The following is a 16,770-nucleotide window of genomic DNA, read 5'->3' on the forward strand; positions in this document are numbered from 1 at the left end:
GGGGAATCGTTCTTGGACTTACATTATGTGAAAGCACTGATCATATCTTACTTTGTATCCCCAGATTATGACCTAGAGCCTCAAAGTAGGTTTTTGTTTTGTTGTTGTTGTTTTGTTGTTGTTTTTTTTTTGTTGTTGTTGTTTTAATGTCCCAAATTGCATGAATTTGAATAAAGGTCAACCTAGTCTTCCTCACATTCATTATTCAAGAAAAGACAAATCTAGTAATGAAAAGGGAAAATTATAGGGATCATCCCTATGGCCGAATTTTATAAAGTACTTTTGAAAGAAACAAACAAAAAATGTGTGAGAACTACTTAAAATTCCTTGCTGGGGAACCACAAGTAATGGAATCTTTGCATGGGTCTTAAATGCTTCCTTGCACTTCTTGAAGCTCCTTTCTGTCATCTTTTCCTTTTAATCTGCTGCCCATATTAAATAATTCGTACCTAGGCTTTCGCATGAACGGTGCACACTCAGATGCGAGCAAGCTGATGTTCAAGAAAGAAAATTACTGAGGAGCTCAGAAGGAGAGCAGAGAATGGCCAGGCAGTAGCAACCACCATCCTCTGCACCCTCTGCTCTACCTCACCCCATTCCACATCACACACCCAGTTCAATTTCCCCTTTCGGAGGAAATGAAGCAGAATACATCAATAGAGTGAACTGATTTATTCCTAAAAGTCATAAAACTGCAGTTCCTCATAAAAGGTGTAGAAAATGAGCTCCTCTTTCAGGTAAGTGAGGCTCTTAGGCAAAATATCAATATCCTAGTCCCCTGATAACTTCCTTGACATAGGAATATTTACAGAGACAGCTTTTTATCAACTACTGAGGACAGTGTTTGGCTTGAAGTTGAAAAATGACTTCGAGGTATGAAAATCTGTCCTTAGTTCCCAGATGTTTCTTCTGAGTTATCTTATTTCTAAAGATAAAACAAACATACATGGAACCCTTCATTTTAAATATGTTTCTGCATCCAAAAAAAAAGTGTTTTTCATTTTAAATTGATAAATGACTATGCTCCAATGGGCACTGCGTTTCTCCCATTGGAAAAACAATTAATGTGCATTTTGTATTGATATACTTTTCCTTTTAAAAGTAACCTCTAGAAATTATATAAAAACATGTCAAGGGGCACCTGGGTGGCTCAGTGGGTTAAGCCTCTGCCTTCGGCTCAGGTCATGATCTCAGGGTCCTGGGATCGAGCCCTGCATGGGGCTCTCTGCTCAGCAGGGAGCCTGCTTCCCCTTTCTCTCTGCCTGCCTCTCTGCCTGCTTGTGATCTGTCTCTCAAATAAATAAATAAAATCTTAAAAAAAATGTCAAAATGTACATGTCAAAGAAAAAATGAAAAAATGCTTGTGTCTATCTATCTATCTATATATACATATTTAAAAACTAGGATTATTATTTTGCATCCTGTTTTGAAACTTACTCTTTTAACTTAAGAAATATATTCTGAATGAATTTTCAACACGGTGGTATTTGTCAGTCTCATGGGACATATGCTGGGTAAGTGCGGGAATTAATTCACATGCAGACAAAATGAGGCTCTTGCCCCAAATTCAGAATTGAAGGATGGCCAAGGGAGATGCCACTGAGCAGGTGAGGGAGGAGCCCAAGCTTAGGAAGACCAGCAAAGGGGAACATAGTAGAGGCAGCCAGGACACACAGGGCCTTTCCAAACTCAAGGAGGGAGGTACACAGTGACCTGGTGACCAAGAACCAGGCAAAGGTAAGAACACTCACCTGGGCACTTATTAAGGACCAGAATTAGTCATTTAAGCATTTTGTCTATTAATACGTGTTTGTTTCAGGCAATAGTCTGTGAGCTATGTCCACTGGAGGGTTTTATAGAAGAAACAGAGGATCAGAAAGGTTAGATAACTTAGCTAAGATCACACAACTAGAGTAGAGATTGCAGTCAGGATTTTTTCACTCAAAGGCACAGTGTGCTTCAACTCAGTCCACACTTGTTAGATTATCCCTCTACTGCTCTTTTCCATGCCACCCCCTCCTCCTTTGCACTTAGATACATGCTTAAATATAAATCTATGTCCTAAGGAATCTGCACAGGTCTTGTTCAAAAGAATCAAGAATCTGTTTCTTCAGTGAGCTCAATGGCTTATTCTTTTAACTAATAAACTTCATAATTTATGCTCTTGGAATGTGTGTGTGTGTGTGTGTGTGTGTAGTATGTAAATATATGCACTCATGAGTCTAATATATATTAACACAACTATATTTGTGCACAATGCGTATGTGTACATGAACACACAAAGTCATATACCTCACTGGTTTTGATAACCATTGAGCACACATTTTTGAAGGTAAGGCATCAGATTTGTGGCTCATAGACACTAAATTTTCTAAAAGTTAGTAAGAGACTATTGGCTAAAAAAAAAAAAGGCACAAACTCATCATCATTAAAAATATCTTTAAAAAACCCATCTAGTGAATAAAGCTTTATTTTTGAAATTCAGAATTTAATCAGAAAGCCCCTTTCTGTATATTTGAATTTTACTACAATTATGAAGGCATGGCACCTATACAACTTGAAGGAATTCATCAGCTGTTTGAAGAGCAGTCTGAAGGTATTTTCTCAAGCATTTTCACAATGTATTTGTAATTTCATGAGTATTTGTACATGCTTTGTTAGAACCCCATCGCAAGCAATTTTACTAGTTATTTTGATGTACTGGCCACACAACTGAGAGATGAGATTTTCAGTCACTGGCCTCTGCATCATACAAATGGAGAACACAATTCCCAGCTCGTTCAATTTCAAGTCTTCTGTAGCCTCTATATCTGTTTTTATATATTTGGAGGTTGTATTAAGCATTTTCTTTCTAATTTCCTTGCAATTTTTCCCATTCTCCTGTTAACCCTATTCTGCCCTTCTCTTTGAATGTATCTAGAAAGAATGATCTTGTAGCAATTCATTAAAGTGCTTACTTCATCCAAGTCAGGGCACATCTTCTTTTAAAATTATGACCACGGACCTCAAATGGGCACTAAGCACTGCCCAGTTATCTTCTCACATTTGCTTGGTAAATTAGCTTCCCCAGGCTCTGAAAGACCATACTGCACTTTCTCTCTCCTTAAAAGATCCATTACTCGCCACCTCACAAATGCTTTTCACTTCACCCCATTTCATAATAACAGAAGAAAGCAATTGGACACAATGTCTTGCAACTTCCAATTATGAATGTATGCACACTGATACCAATATTCTCTGCTTTTCCCAATACATAATACAGGGAAGGAGACTCTGCTGCAACCAAGACCAGCTCTTCTACCAAAGCAGGGATCTCTATTTTGTTCCCTGTCATTTGCCCAGTCCCTAGACCAACCAGCGTCTAGTAAGAGGTTGGTAAATATAGGTTGAATGAATGAATGAATGAATGCTTATGAATACAAAAGGGTCCATCTGCCCTAAATGAAGAGGAGGACAGTGCAAACAAAGATTTCTAGGGTGGTACTCCAAATCTGTAGCATCTATCTAGATATGCAAATAAGATAAATGATAAATAATAGATGATGTTTGCTTGTGCTTCATTTCCTTTGTCTTTGTCCTATCTGGCTTTTACATGGGTTCTAACAACTAATAGCCACATTCTTAGAGCACAGTGATAGAGCCAGGCACTGTCCACTCATTGTGATTAGTCCTCACAACAATGACAAACTTACATGCATTGAAAATGAGGCTCAGATCGATCAAGTAAGATCCCCAAGGTCAACTAGTAAGTGAAGGAGGTAGGACTCAAATCCACATCTGTCTGATGTAAAAGTCAATGCTCTCTCCCCTCAGCCATGCTGCTAATTGGGCTCTGAAACCTGAAACCCTCCAGGTCTAAGCCCAACTAGTTTCTGAGTCAGTTCTGTGGGGAACAGAGCTGCATTCCCTTTACCATCAGCAAGGCCTAGAAACTTCATGCTGCCGAATAATCTTTTCTTCTCTCAGTCAGTCAGTCAGGAAGTCTGAGTAGACACGGAAATAGGCAAAGACATAAGAACACCTAATGGGAACTTCATATCCAGCTTCCTGTCTTGCAGAATGGATCTTAATTTCTGTATCCCCAGCCATGAACTCTAATCATGGCAAGAAAGGCAAGACCTTCTAAGCTCACAATAGGGTTGGTTCTTGGTTTTGTGGGGCCTAAATCTTACATAATTTGAAGGAGAAAATTCTATAAGGAAAGATTAAAAACATCATGTATACAAAATTTGGCAGGGAAGATGATCTTTAATTGAGATATGAATGGGAAGGGACCCACACACTTGAGGGACTTTGTACCTTAAGCTTCATTTATCCCAAGATAATTCTGTCTTTGACTATGACCAAGCTCTATCTGAGAGACAGGTACATGCTAGTTTAGAACCTGTGTTCTCAGATTGACAGCATGGATTTGTTTTTTGTTTTTAATGATTTCCTTTTATTTATTGAGAGAGAGAGAGAGAGAGAGAGAGAGAAAGCTTAAGTAGGGGGACGGGCAGAAAGAGAAGCAGACTCCCTCTTGAGCAGGGAGCCAGACTCAGACTCAGGGTTCTATTCCAGGATCCAGATGCTTAACTGACTAAGCCACTCAAGAGCCCTGACAGCACGGATTTGAATCCCAGATTCACTTTTACATCTTAGACCAGTGATTAAAACTTCCTGAATGCTTTCTCTTTTATTAAGTCATCAATTATATAACTGGTTCATAAAAATTATTGTCAACATGAATAATGTGAACAAAACACCAGCAATAGTGCCTAGCAGACACTCAACAAAGTGCTCATTCAGGTATTGCTGGTAGTTCTTAGCTACTGATGCCATCTTCTTCCTCACCTCACCTGGTTCTCTACCTGAGGCCCATTCTTATGTTCGTTTGATGGCTTACTCAATGACTGAGCACCAGGCACTTGGATTTAACCCTGTGTCTGCACCATTGTGGACCACATTTTGGCGTATCTCATGAGTTTTTTTCAGGAGCCTTTTTGCTACCTGTGCACTGGAAAATCCCTCATCTTCCTGGGCATAACCCAATAAAACTAGAAAATAGTAATAGGATGAAAAAAGTCCATAATACATTCTTAAGTAAACAAAGGCCAGAATTCCTATAATTTTAGCTAATGAGATTATTCTTACAGGGTTTTATAAAAATTGGATACCATAAGTATGTAAAACTATTGGCTCCTCACCTAGAATATGATTTATCACTCGATCACAGATGATGTACTTATTATGATATCTAAGGCTACCAATTAATTTTGTCATTTCTAACAAGTCAATTAACCTTCCTGGGACTCAATTTCCTCATAAAATGAGGGGGTTGGACTACAGTCTCTATGATTCTTGCTAATTCCTTCCCAAAATATTAGTAGTACAAATATCTGAGATATAAATGCATTATTCTCATCTCAATGTGGGATATGCCAATTTGAATATTTATCTTTGAAGTTAATATGTGGGGGAGGAGGAGTTACTTAAAGGAAAACAACATGACTTATCTTTTTTGTGAATTTTGCCTTTTTGCTTTCACTGTCATAATACTCTCACTGCAGCAAGTGCTCAAGGAATATTATTTGATTTTTTAAAAATGCTTTTCTAGTAAAGTCTTATTTAGATAATATACAGTGGTTCCATAGATGTGATTAAGAGTGGACTTTATGTCCCAGGATCTTGAAGCAGCCTGATAAGGAGATATGAAGACAACTTACTCACTTGCCCTCGGTGGCTGGTAGAAGGGCAGATCTAGCTTCAACACAAGCAATGAATAGTTTAGCCTGAGCATATGTGAAAGACCTGTCATGAGAAGTACAGGACATATTTCCAGGTAAAAGAGTTTTGACAAAAAGTAATGAATCAGGGGCCCCTGGGTGGCTCAGTCATTAAGTGTCTTTCTTCGGCTCAGGTCATGATCCCAGGGTCCTGGGATCAAGCTCCACAGCGGGCTCCCTGCTCAGCAGGAAGCCTGCTACTCCCTCTCCCACTCCCCCTGCTTGTGTTCCTGCTCTTACTCTCTCTCTCTCTCTGTGTCAAATAAATAAAATCTTTAAAAAAGAAAAAAGGTAATGAATCAGTGTCTTGGCAGGTGTCTAAAGAAGGGCAAAGGTGTTTCTGTCTAGCCCATGCTGAGATTGGCATAGGCAGATATGGTCTATAAACTGATATCAGGGTCTATAAAAAAAGCTTGAAAGGAAGACTTGGAGACACTTCCTACCCTAATCTCTCAGTAACCTCCCAGTAAAAAAAAGAATAAATCTCAGTGTTCTCATAATTGTCTAGTATGACATGACCTTGGCATCCCTCTACTGAGTCTCCTACCCTCACTAGCTCACCCTGCTTCAGTTTCATTAGACTTTCAGTGCTCCATGAACAGAAGAAACACACTTCCAACCAAAGGCTCTTGTACTTGGTCATCTCTTTGCCTGGAATCCTGTTGTTCTAGACTACTGATCTCACACACTCATTTCTCTTAGTGTTGGCAGAAAAGTCAATTCTTCAGAAAGGCCTTCTCTGACTACTCTATTTTTAAAAATTTACTTCTTTGAGAGAAAGAGAGTGAGATTGAGCACAAGCAGGGGCTGAGGAAGAAGGTGAAGCAGATTCCCTGTTACATGGGGCTGAATCCCAGGTCCCTGAGATCATGACCTCAGTCAGACACTTAACAGATTGAGCCACCCAGGTAGCCCTGACCACTCTATGATAAATAACACCCCTGTTTCTGACCCCCTATTATATTTTGTGCTTGTCTCTATTAAATATCAAATCATATATCTCTTGTTTCTTTATCTTGTTGTCTTCCTTCTTCAATAGTACATAAATTCCTCAAGAACCTGGACTGTGCTCATTACCATTCCTAGAATAATGTATGGAGCAAAGTAGAGGCATATATATTTAGTGAATGAATGAATGAATTCTCCTATAACTATGCTATCTTCCATATAGTTTTGTAGTATTTATAGTTTGTATCTCAAAATTTAGCAGATTCACTGAGAAAGAAAACTCATGTGTTTTTGCTTAAGGCTGCATCCCCAGTGTCTAGAACAGTGACTGACACTTGGGAGTAGCTTAATAAATAATCTTAAAATTATTTACCATGAAAATGAAAAGTTCCTGCACTGTAGTTTCAAGAAAGAAAACAAATAGTTTTTGATTAGAGTAACAAGTAGCACCAGAATCAGTTTTAAATCCAACCAAATCGATCAACAACAACTTCCTAGTGGTAGACACCTCTCTTTGGAAAACCTAAAACCCTGTATAACATCAGCAGTTTGTTGCTCTGAGCAACCGTGTCTGACAAGTGCAGCTCTCACTTGCTTAGCAAGCAATGAATTCAGCCTCTAGTTTCAGATACTGAGTGGTTGCCTCCTTTCTTTGGAAGAAAAGATGGTGCCTGACCACAATGGCCAAACACACAAACCATTCTTAACACCCTACACAGGATTCTGCACTGACACAAATACAAACTCAGGTCAATTCACACAACAAACAGAAGAGGGAGGTGCTATGATTATTCCCAATTAAAATATAAAGAATCTGAGGTGTAGAAGGTTGCGGCACTTAACCTCAAGGCAACTAATAAGTAGAAGAGCTGAGATTTTAGTATTATTAAATACAATTATTTTGGCTTCAGAGTCTGTGCTTTTAGCATCTCTACTCCAAGATCTCTGTAAAAACTGATACCTATAATTGGTACTGTGTCAGCAGTAAGATTTGTTTTGATGATGAGTCTCCTGACCTGTTCAAAGGCTTTTCAAATAATTACATCCAAAAGCCTGGATGGTGGGGGTGAATTTCAAACAGAGAGGCCAAGGTGGGCCTCTGTGAGATGGTATGAGCAGGGATGAAGTAAGCTTCCTGTTTTTAATAACCAAAGTGATAAATAATGAGGATAACTGTCCTTGTTATTTATATATACATCTACCGGGTATTAAGTTTAGGCCTTCCTGACATTAAATGGCTATCAGGTGGTAGCGATTCTCTTACAATTAACTTATTCAGACAAATCATCAAGGTGGAAAACACCTCAGTTTACATCTTCAGCTTAAGGGTTCTTTGTGGTAGTACCTACTGCCAATGAAAAAACCATGCCAGAAATCAACTTACCGTCAACCAAATCTTATAATCTTTGAATTTTATGGTTATTGGTCCACTAGCAAAATAACTTAGGAGAGCTATTCTTATTTTGGGTAAATATATTGTGGATCTTAGATCACATCTGAAGTTTATTTTCTGAGTGTAATGAATGAGATTTTTTTTCTCTGCAGAGAAGAGTCTGTCAAAATCAAGTCATTTCGTAGTAATCTAATGTCTCTAGAACTCAATGTATTCATTGATGAAAGGATTGTTTTGGACTTCGCAAATTTCTGAAGAACTTTCCATTTTACAATGCCATGATAAGCCAGAACTTCAATTATGTGATCTATAGATGTATCTTTCCTTTTCTGCCCTCTTCCTTGGTTTGTTTGTTTATTTGTTTTGGTTCATTATCACAACTGCGTTTTTACACAGGTGCCTCTACATAGAAGTAAAAATTTTTAAAGTAAGTCAAGTTTTGGGCGCCTGGGTGGCTCAGTGGGTTAAGCCGCAGCCTTTGGCTCAGGTCATGGTCTCGGGGTCCTGGGATCGAGTCCTGCGTCGGGCTCTCTGCTCGGCAGGGAGCCTGCTTCCCTCTCTCTCTCTCTCTGCCTGTCTCTCCGTCTACTTGTGATCGCTCTCTGTCAAATAAATAAATAAAATCTTAAAAAAAAATAAGTCAAGTTTTTAAAATAAGTCAAATTTTTAAAGAGGAACTATATATATATTTTTTATTTTTTAGTCTATAGAAAGGTTGAATATTAGGTGTGGCTTCTATTTATCTGTGTACATTTTATCCTATTTTTGCATATTAGCCTTCTGTAGTAATGCTGAACACCATTTGGACCACTGCCACCATGAAGATACGGAAACTAATCCAGATTCCTTCACTTACTATCTTGTGAGTTTGAGCAAAGTCTTAACCTCTCTGAATCTCCAGATTATCTACCAGCAAACCAGAAACAACACCTGCAAACTGGTCTGGTTGGTATGATCATTCCAGGGCATGGCATAGGTAACCCTCCTTTCACCTTTTTTGTCCAAAAGATTCTCAACTAAGGAAAGCTTTCTTCCCCTGTTGCTCTCTGTTCCTCATAAATAGAATGATCTGTGTCCCTTCTGCTCTATATCTGTGGATAAAGGTTGGAGTGTGTTTTCTGTTGACAAACATCCTGATCAAGCTTAAAACCCCATTGAGCCTTGTGTTATGCTCTAAATCACTGATGGTACATCTACTCCAAAATCCTACTCTATTATAAATCATCTTATTTTTGTTTGTCTGTCCTCCAATCAATCCCCTCCATAAACCTCAGACCCTTTCATAAATAATTCCTTTCCTGGATTCTTTACACAGTAGCATCTTATGTTGAATTTTCTCCTTTCTCCAAAATCACCAGCCCTTCTTTGCCCCATCTATTTCTAGCAGTCCCACCTATTACCCACAAACAAATCAAAAACTGGGCTCAGTCTGCAAACAAACATGTATATCTACTTTCTTCTCAATTTTACCCCAGGACCCAAATGAAGACTGTACTTGATTTGGCTGGAATTCAACGCAGATTCATTTACATTAAGAGATTTTGTTTTATAAGATAGGGGGTATAGAATCATCTTTATGTTGTAGTTAGACTAGTACAGTCAGTATGTTAGCATGGATATTTATGCTTATTTATTTTAGAGATAAGCACACACACGCATTGGGGGGAGGGGAGAGTGAGGGAGAGAGAGAATCTTAAGGAGGCTCCATGCCCAGCACAGAGTCCAGTATGGGGCTCAATCTCATGACTCTGAGATCATAATCTGAGCCAAAATCAAGAGTTGGATACTTAACCAACTGAGCAACCCAGGTGCCCCTGGATATTTATGCTTAGTAAACAATGTTAATGGCTGAGTGTTCCTCATATGGAATGTGTTCAAGAAAGACTTATAGAAAGTGTTAATGGATACTTGACCTAACACTCTCTTCTTTTCACCAAACTATCTGCCATTGCCATCTGCTGTAATGTCAAGAAATTAAAATTATAAGATAGGATATAGAGCCTCATGTCCTGAGTTTGACTTCCAGCTTTATGTCTTACTGGTTGAATAAGCTTGAGCCAAGTTACTTAGCATCTGCAAGTCTAAGTTTTCTCATCTAGAGTGAGAATAATAATACCTACCTCATAGGACCATGGTGAAGATTAAATAAGATAGCAGTATACTAATGCAAAGCTATGTTAACACTTTAATGCACAGTTTAACACTATATTGTGTTAACACTTGCCTTATTTATAGGCAGTCTTCAAAAAACCAGACATTGATGTTATCTATCATTATTTAATTTTATGGATTGAAAAAATAAGGTCAAGTAATAGCCCCAAATCACATGATTATTCTGAGACAGAGCTGTGATTAGAATCCAAGCAAAATAACTCTGGATTCTCTAAGTGTGAGAATATACTAAGGTTCTGAATATACTAAGTTCTCTTCCTTAGTCATTTTTTAGACATTAATATTCTTAAGATAAAGGAAATATTATCTATAAAAGACCCTAAAGAAATTCAAATAGTATAAATATTCCACTTATTCCATTTCTAAGTGATGTAAAAAACATTCTTCAGTTTTATAATATCACCATAAATTATGCTTATATTTCTTAAGCATTACAGTTTAGAAAAACTTTTCTGATCATCCAAATACCCATTAGCTTCAGCATCCCATTGCATGTAGGAAAGCAGAATGCCAGGAGAATTAAAAAAAAAAAAAAAAAGAGTCTGCTTTACGACCTTCAAATAAGCTATTTGAGACGGAAGTAATAGCTCTCTTCTAGGCATCTCCAGCCCCTTGGTCCTCATGAGACATCATGAAATGTACACACAGTCAGTACTGTTTTCCAGTTGACCCCATTTATTAACATACCCAACACATCCACACTTCTGTCAACAACACAGGAGAATTAAGAACGTTGGTTCCAAAGATCCATCTCTATGTATATGGTTAATACCTTGTTCAGGCCTCTTGAGGAAGCTAGCACTACAGTATTACAGATACCTGATAAATAAAGTGCACTGAATAAATACAAAAGAAATTCTAACGGATATTCATTCTACGAAGGACTTAGATTATCAGGTGATTTCCTTTTTGTCTTTTTATTGAAGACAATTAACAATAAAAGTGATTTTTTTCAAGTCATGTGTGTTATTGCGTTCTTGTAAAATCTTGCCTTTTACTAAGGCTGGTAGTAGGGAGAAGGATGGTTCTTTCTTAATTCAGGAACTACCTCAGCATGATTTAAAACATATTTGGATGAAAAGTAGATATTTTCACAGCCCAGTGTTGCATATAGAGATAATGAAATAGCTTTGCCATTAAAATTTTGATTCAGTTTCTCCCTGGAATGCGTTAACAGAAAACCACTTTCATTTTTATAGCTGGAAAAGAAGCAATTTATTGTTGTGAGGTTTTAGGAGTTTTCCAAACCAGCATAACTCTGGAGCTTCCTAAACTCCTCATTAAGAACAGAGAGCTTATGAATTCAAAACTCTTGCATTGTGTGATATCCTCAAAACTTTGCTCAAGTTAAAACTATTATCTGCAGGGGCGCCTGGGTGGCTCAGTGGGTTAAAGCCTCTGCCTTCAGCTCAGGTCATGATCCCAGGGTTCTGGGATCGAGCCCCATATGGGGCTCTCTGCTCCGCGGGGAGCCTGCTTCCTCCTCTCTCTCTGCCTGCCTCTCTGCCTACTTGTGATTTCTATCCGTCAAATAAATAAATTAATTAATTAATTAAAAAAAAACTATTATCTGCATACATACTGACCAGGTATTAAGAATACTTTGTTTAAAAAGAAAAAAATTTGAAATTTAACTGAATTACAAAAAACAAAGAAACAAAACCCAAACACCAAAAAAAACAAAACAACTGACCTTTGAAATATTAATAAATCATAACATAATGTGTTTGTTATTGAAACTTCATGTAAACTTTGAGAAACTCTATCACAAGGATGCCTAAAATAGCAGTCCCAAATGTCAAAGTCTAGAGCTACAGGAAAGGACATTTCTCTATTCTCCTGAAATACAATGAAAATCTCCTTGAGGTATGATGAATTATCCCACTACGGAAGAAGAGGAAAGATCAGTTTCACAGTTGCACTACATAACAATTCCAAAGTAGGCCATTGATATCTATTTCATAAGAAAGGATATGTATTATAGAAACGATGGGTTTTTAATTACCTGATATACTCATAAACTTTTTGAAATGGAAAGTCCCATGGAGATTTTCAAACTCCATTTTCTCGTTTTAGACAACTAAAGACATAAGGTGGCTTAACTGAGGTGAGAAAAGACAGTGGCCGAGGAGGGGTACGTATCTGTATTCTTACTGTTGTTCTTATTTTTCTCATGTTAAATAACATTACCTGCTAAATGTGACTCTTCTTGTTTATAAATCTGTGTCATGAATCTCCATGTAGTGTTACGTGTTTATGCACATCACACACAGACTGGAACAGAAGAACCCAGGACATCCAAGACCTGATCTCCAGTTCCCCTACAAAGAATGGGAGCTCAAAGTACTCAGAGACAAGCAAAAACAAATATTTCAGACTTTTAATGTTACCAATTTATTTTGAAGCCCATTTACTCTCTATATATTTGAAGTCAGATAGTAACTACATTCTGCATGATATATGCGCTTGAGAACACAATGCATATTGCATATATAATAATATAAAAAAGAAAAAAAAACTACATTCTGAATGATAGCTACACTGTAGAACAGTTTTACGGTTATAAGAAAAGGTTTAATTGTATAGGAAAAAAATTCAAAATCATCCTCAAAGGACTTTAACTTTGGTTCACATTTTTCTACTTAATACTCAAATTTCTTTAGCAGGACCCTTGAACAGCCATAACTAATATAGGTGAAAGAAGTCATTAGCTTCAACTTAGATATGTAAAATGGTGAGCAAGGAAGGAAATTCCTATGTGAAAATAAATCTGAATGAAATGAGCATCAGTGTTTGTTTTTAAGAAAGTTCCAGAAAATCTATGAAGATGCTATTTTGACATTAAATACTGTTTACCATTTTCATTAATTAATATTAGGCTAAAACTTCAGAGTGTGCACATTCTGATCTATAGATTCAAACCATATACAATAAAATATAACAATTCAGTCTATTCATTTGCTTTATATCTCCAGTAAGCAAAGCATATGGCCAACTTAAATCTTGTTTTGAAGGTTTTCTGTCTCCAACATACACTCTGGAGAAAAATCTTATACAAACTTCAAAATGGAAAGCACTATTGCTCTCCGTTTCTGTCAACTTTTGCAAATCAAATATAGTTCCTCCTTCATGTGGTTATCAACATTTTATCATTTTACAATATTTTTAAAAAGCCACTGGAAATAAACAAGATATAAATTTTTACCAAAGTTTGGTAGACAACACATTCTCTCCACAGTATTAGCACAATATTACTAATTGGAAAATGCTGACATTGCAAAATATAAAATACAAGAAAGAAACAGTTCATACATATCAATATAATTTGCAATATAAGTAATAAGGAAAAGGAAAAAAAGAGTTTCATAAAGGTTAGAAGCCTTTAGAAGAAGGAAACACATGGTCTCATTTGGGAAAGTGAATGTTAGTGTCCCTGAAACTAGTAATACAGTAATAATAACTAAGACTAATAATACAGTAGATTTGATTCCAAAATCCAGAGAAAAAACCCTCAACAAAAGAGTTTAAAGAATGACCACACACCATCGATGAAATTAGGTAAAACAAGTCCCTCTACATGGCTAGAAATAATGACACTATTCCATGTTACTGTCAGACTCAGGAAAAAACAACAACAACAACAACACTGAAAACCAAAACCAAACAAAACCCTAAAACTAGTCCATTAAAATGGGAAGTCCCTGTCACATTTGCAAGGTAAAATTACACAGTCAAGAACAGCAAAGCCAAACCAAGTTACTGATTTAATGACAATGAACAAATATAATCAATTTTAAAGAACAGTCACTACTTTTAGAATTTAGAATTTATCTTCTTTTTAGCATGATACATGTTTCCATCACTGAGGGCTCTAAAACAGCATTCTGCAAACTTACTTTAACAAACCTAGCTTTCCACCATCCCTTACCCCACAACGAGTTACGAATGTAGGTTTCTAACCATGTACATCAATCAGAGTGACACACTTAACTGCAATTTGGCATTTGCTATTTGTAAAAGTCATCATGTCACATGTGATAGTCTTTCTCTGGAGGACTGGATTTGTTGTGAATGTAAATACATTTAAAACATATTTGCATTTTTTACTCAAGTTTAAAATTTGAAGCAAAACGAGTATCAAAGCATAAATATGTCACATTAAATCTAGGGGTGCTTTTTAAAATTTCTCTGACAACTTTAGAGAAACTACAACTAGCTGTATGCAAACATGCTCTCAAATGTATTCTGAGCACCAAGAAAATAATAACCTAACTTTATACTGATCCTCAAAGAAACATTTAATTCAGGAAACATACAGGCAAGAATACACCTCATTATTATTTTTTTTTTTAAGAAAGAGATGATTGCTAAGGAGAATAGGAGACTGAGCCTCTGATGAACGTAAACAGCAGCACTTGAAATACAGCTAGTCATTTGGAATCTATGTTAAAGTCTGTCATGAGTTAGGGACTCTGTCCCTTACAGTCTACGTTGAAATGAGAAAAGGTAATATTTTAAATACTTCTCAAGAGAACCTTACAAAAAGCCCGTCATCCTTAGGCACTAATCTTAAAGCATCAGAAATTATAATAAATGTACATCTATTTCCATTTGACGAATGCATTTGCATAGCAACAAACAAATAGACCTTACAACACACCCAAATAAAATTTGCTGATGCAATAAAAGGGGATATTCGATTTAAAAAAAAAAAAAATCTAACATCAACATGGATTAGATGCTCTCAACATAACAGACCAATGATTAACCTTTAATATCCTCAGTTTTGGTTCTCACATTTTGATTCAAAGTGTTTCTCATAGTTTTAATGTTCTGCTCTGAAAACGTTACCAAAACTTACAAAAAGTTTATTTTATTCATCTGTCCTACTCTGACAAACCTGCCTGTCTTCATGTCCACCCCAGAGTAACATTTCTCTGATCTCATTTCAGGTGCCTTTCACATTCACTTAAGAAATCTTTATTGCAAAACAGAGAATTTTTAGAAGTCACTAAAAAGCACTCCCTTACCTTCTAAACCTGCTTCAATCAGCCCAAACTGTTCCAACAATTTAACAAAAAGCACAATGACGATCAGAACTGCTATCATTTCAAGCCCTTCCAAGTTCATGGTCAGCTAGGTCATGGTCCGACCACAGCCAGTGAGAAGTGCTCCTCTGCCTGGCTTTCTTTGTAAAGCCATTAAACTACATTAAGAAGGCTACTGCCAGAGGAGAAGGGGAGGAGGAGAGGTTGAGAGAGAGAGAGAGAGAGGATGAGAGAGAGAGAGAGAGAGAGAGAGACGATGAGAAAGAGAGAGAGAGAAGGGATGTGAGTGAGAGAGAGGAAGAGAGAGAGAAGGGGAAGGAGAGGAGATGGAGAAGCTGAGAGAAAGGGCGTGAATAAGAGAAATGCATTCATCCTGTCCAGTGTAGCAGAAGCCAGGAGTGGCAGCCGGATTAAGTGGGGCCTGTCGGAATTACCGGCTTCCTTGTTATCACTCTTACACAGAGAGACAGCCACGCATGAAGTAACGCGCAGATCACCCAAAGACCCCGAGGTCACCAGAACGGTCCCGAGGAAAGACGACGCGCGGCAGTGATGGCTCTGCGGCTCCGGGACCCGCGCGCCCGCCCGTGGCTTCCTTGGGCCGGTCAGTTGCCTTGGAAACTGAAACTAAGCAAGGGCAGGACTCCCGCTGCAGACAGAGACCTGCGGAAACCGCGTCTTGAAATAGGAAGAGAAACCTGAAAATGCCAAGAGAGGCGGAGTGACAGCTTGGATTCGGCTGCTTCAGAAATACTGTTTACTAGGCAGGAAAAGCAAGTGTATTTTGCCCCAACTAGCTGAGCGCAGAGCGAAATGAGGCTTTAGAGACTAGATCAGGATTTATTTTCTTCTCAACGAGGTGCCTTGTCCTAAGGCTGGGTCTGAGTCATTGTGAACTAATATTCTCGTTTGAGTAATATCGATCACAGTGCTTCAGAGCATGAATACAACAAACTAATACATATTCTTAATATCTGTAAATTTTAAAGTTTAGCAGGTAACTTATGCATTAGTTCATTCCCATCGATACACTGAAATATATACTTCTTTTCGGTGTGTATTTCCAATGCTTTTTAAAAATTAATTTAAGTAAATTTAGAAGCAGAAAAAGTTAAGTAATGACAAAAAAATCAGAAACAAAACTGGAGTGTCTGTCTTTATCCTGCACAATCATTTCATTCACCCCTCCCCTTTTATTGCCCAAATAAATCAGGCCTACATTAAAATACAGAATTTGGGGGAAAAAAAAAAGACACCAATTAAAAACAAAACAAAAAAACATAGAAACAAAAATAAGAGTTAGAAAGCATCTCAGAAAGCCAATCCAAGTCTCCTGTTTCATAGATGAACAAACTGAGGGCCAAGAAAAAGTATGAAAGGTCAGAGGAAGGCAAAGCAAGGTAGGAGGCAGGCCTCCCTAATTCCTGGCTGGCTTTTGAGGCAA

At 37.5% G+C, this 16,770-nt stretch overlaps 1 protein-coding gene across 4 annotated transcripts in view; it reads right to left on the reverse strand.

Moving 5' to 3' along the window:
• The window catches only part of KCNIP4 (potassium voltage-gated channel interacting protein 4), a 1,193,829-nt gene that overhangs the window by 526,464 nt on the left and 650,595 nt on the right, over positions 1-16,770 (reverse strand). Inside the window, exon 1 of one of the 4 annotated variants that reach the window (XM_047719005.1) lies at positions 15,309-15,507. The exons of the other annotated variants lie outside the window; for them this stretch is intronic. Within the exon in view, the coding sequence (XP_047574961.1) occupies positions 15,309-15,408 (100 nt within the window). The 5' untranslated portion in view covers positions 15,409-15,507. Of the gene's footprint in view, positions 1-15,308; positions 15,508-16,770 lie in introns of those variants that run through there. 4 annotated transcript variants of the gene reach the window in all.

Source organism: Lutra lutra, chromosome 2 (assembly GCF_902655055.1).
Source record: "Lutra lutra chromosome 2, mLutLut1.2, whole genome shotgun sequence".
NCBI lineage: Eukaryota > Metazoa > Chordata > Mammalia > Carnivora > Mustelidae > Lutra > Lutra lutra.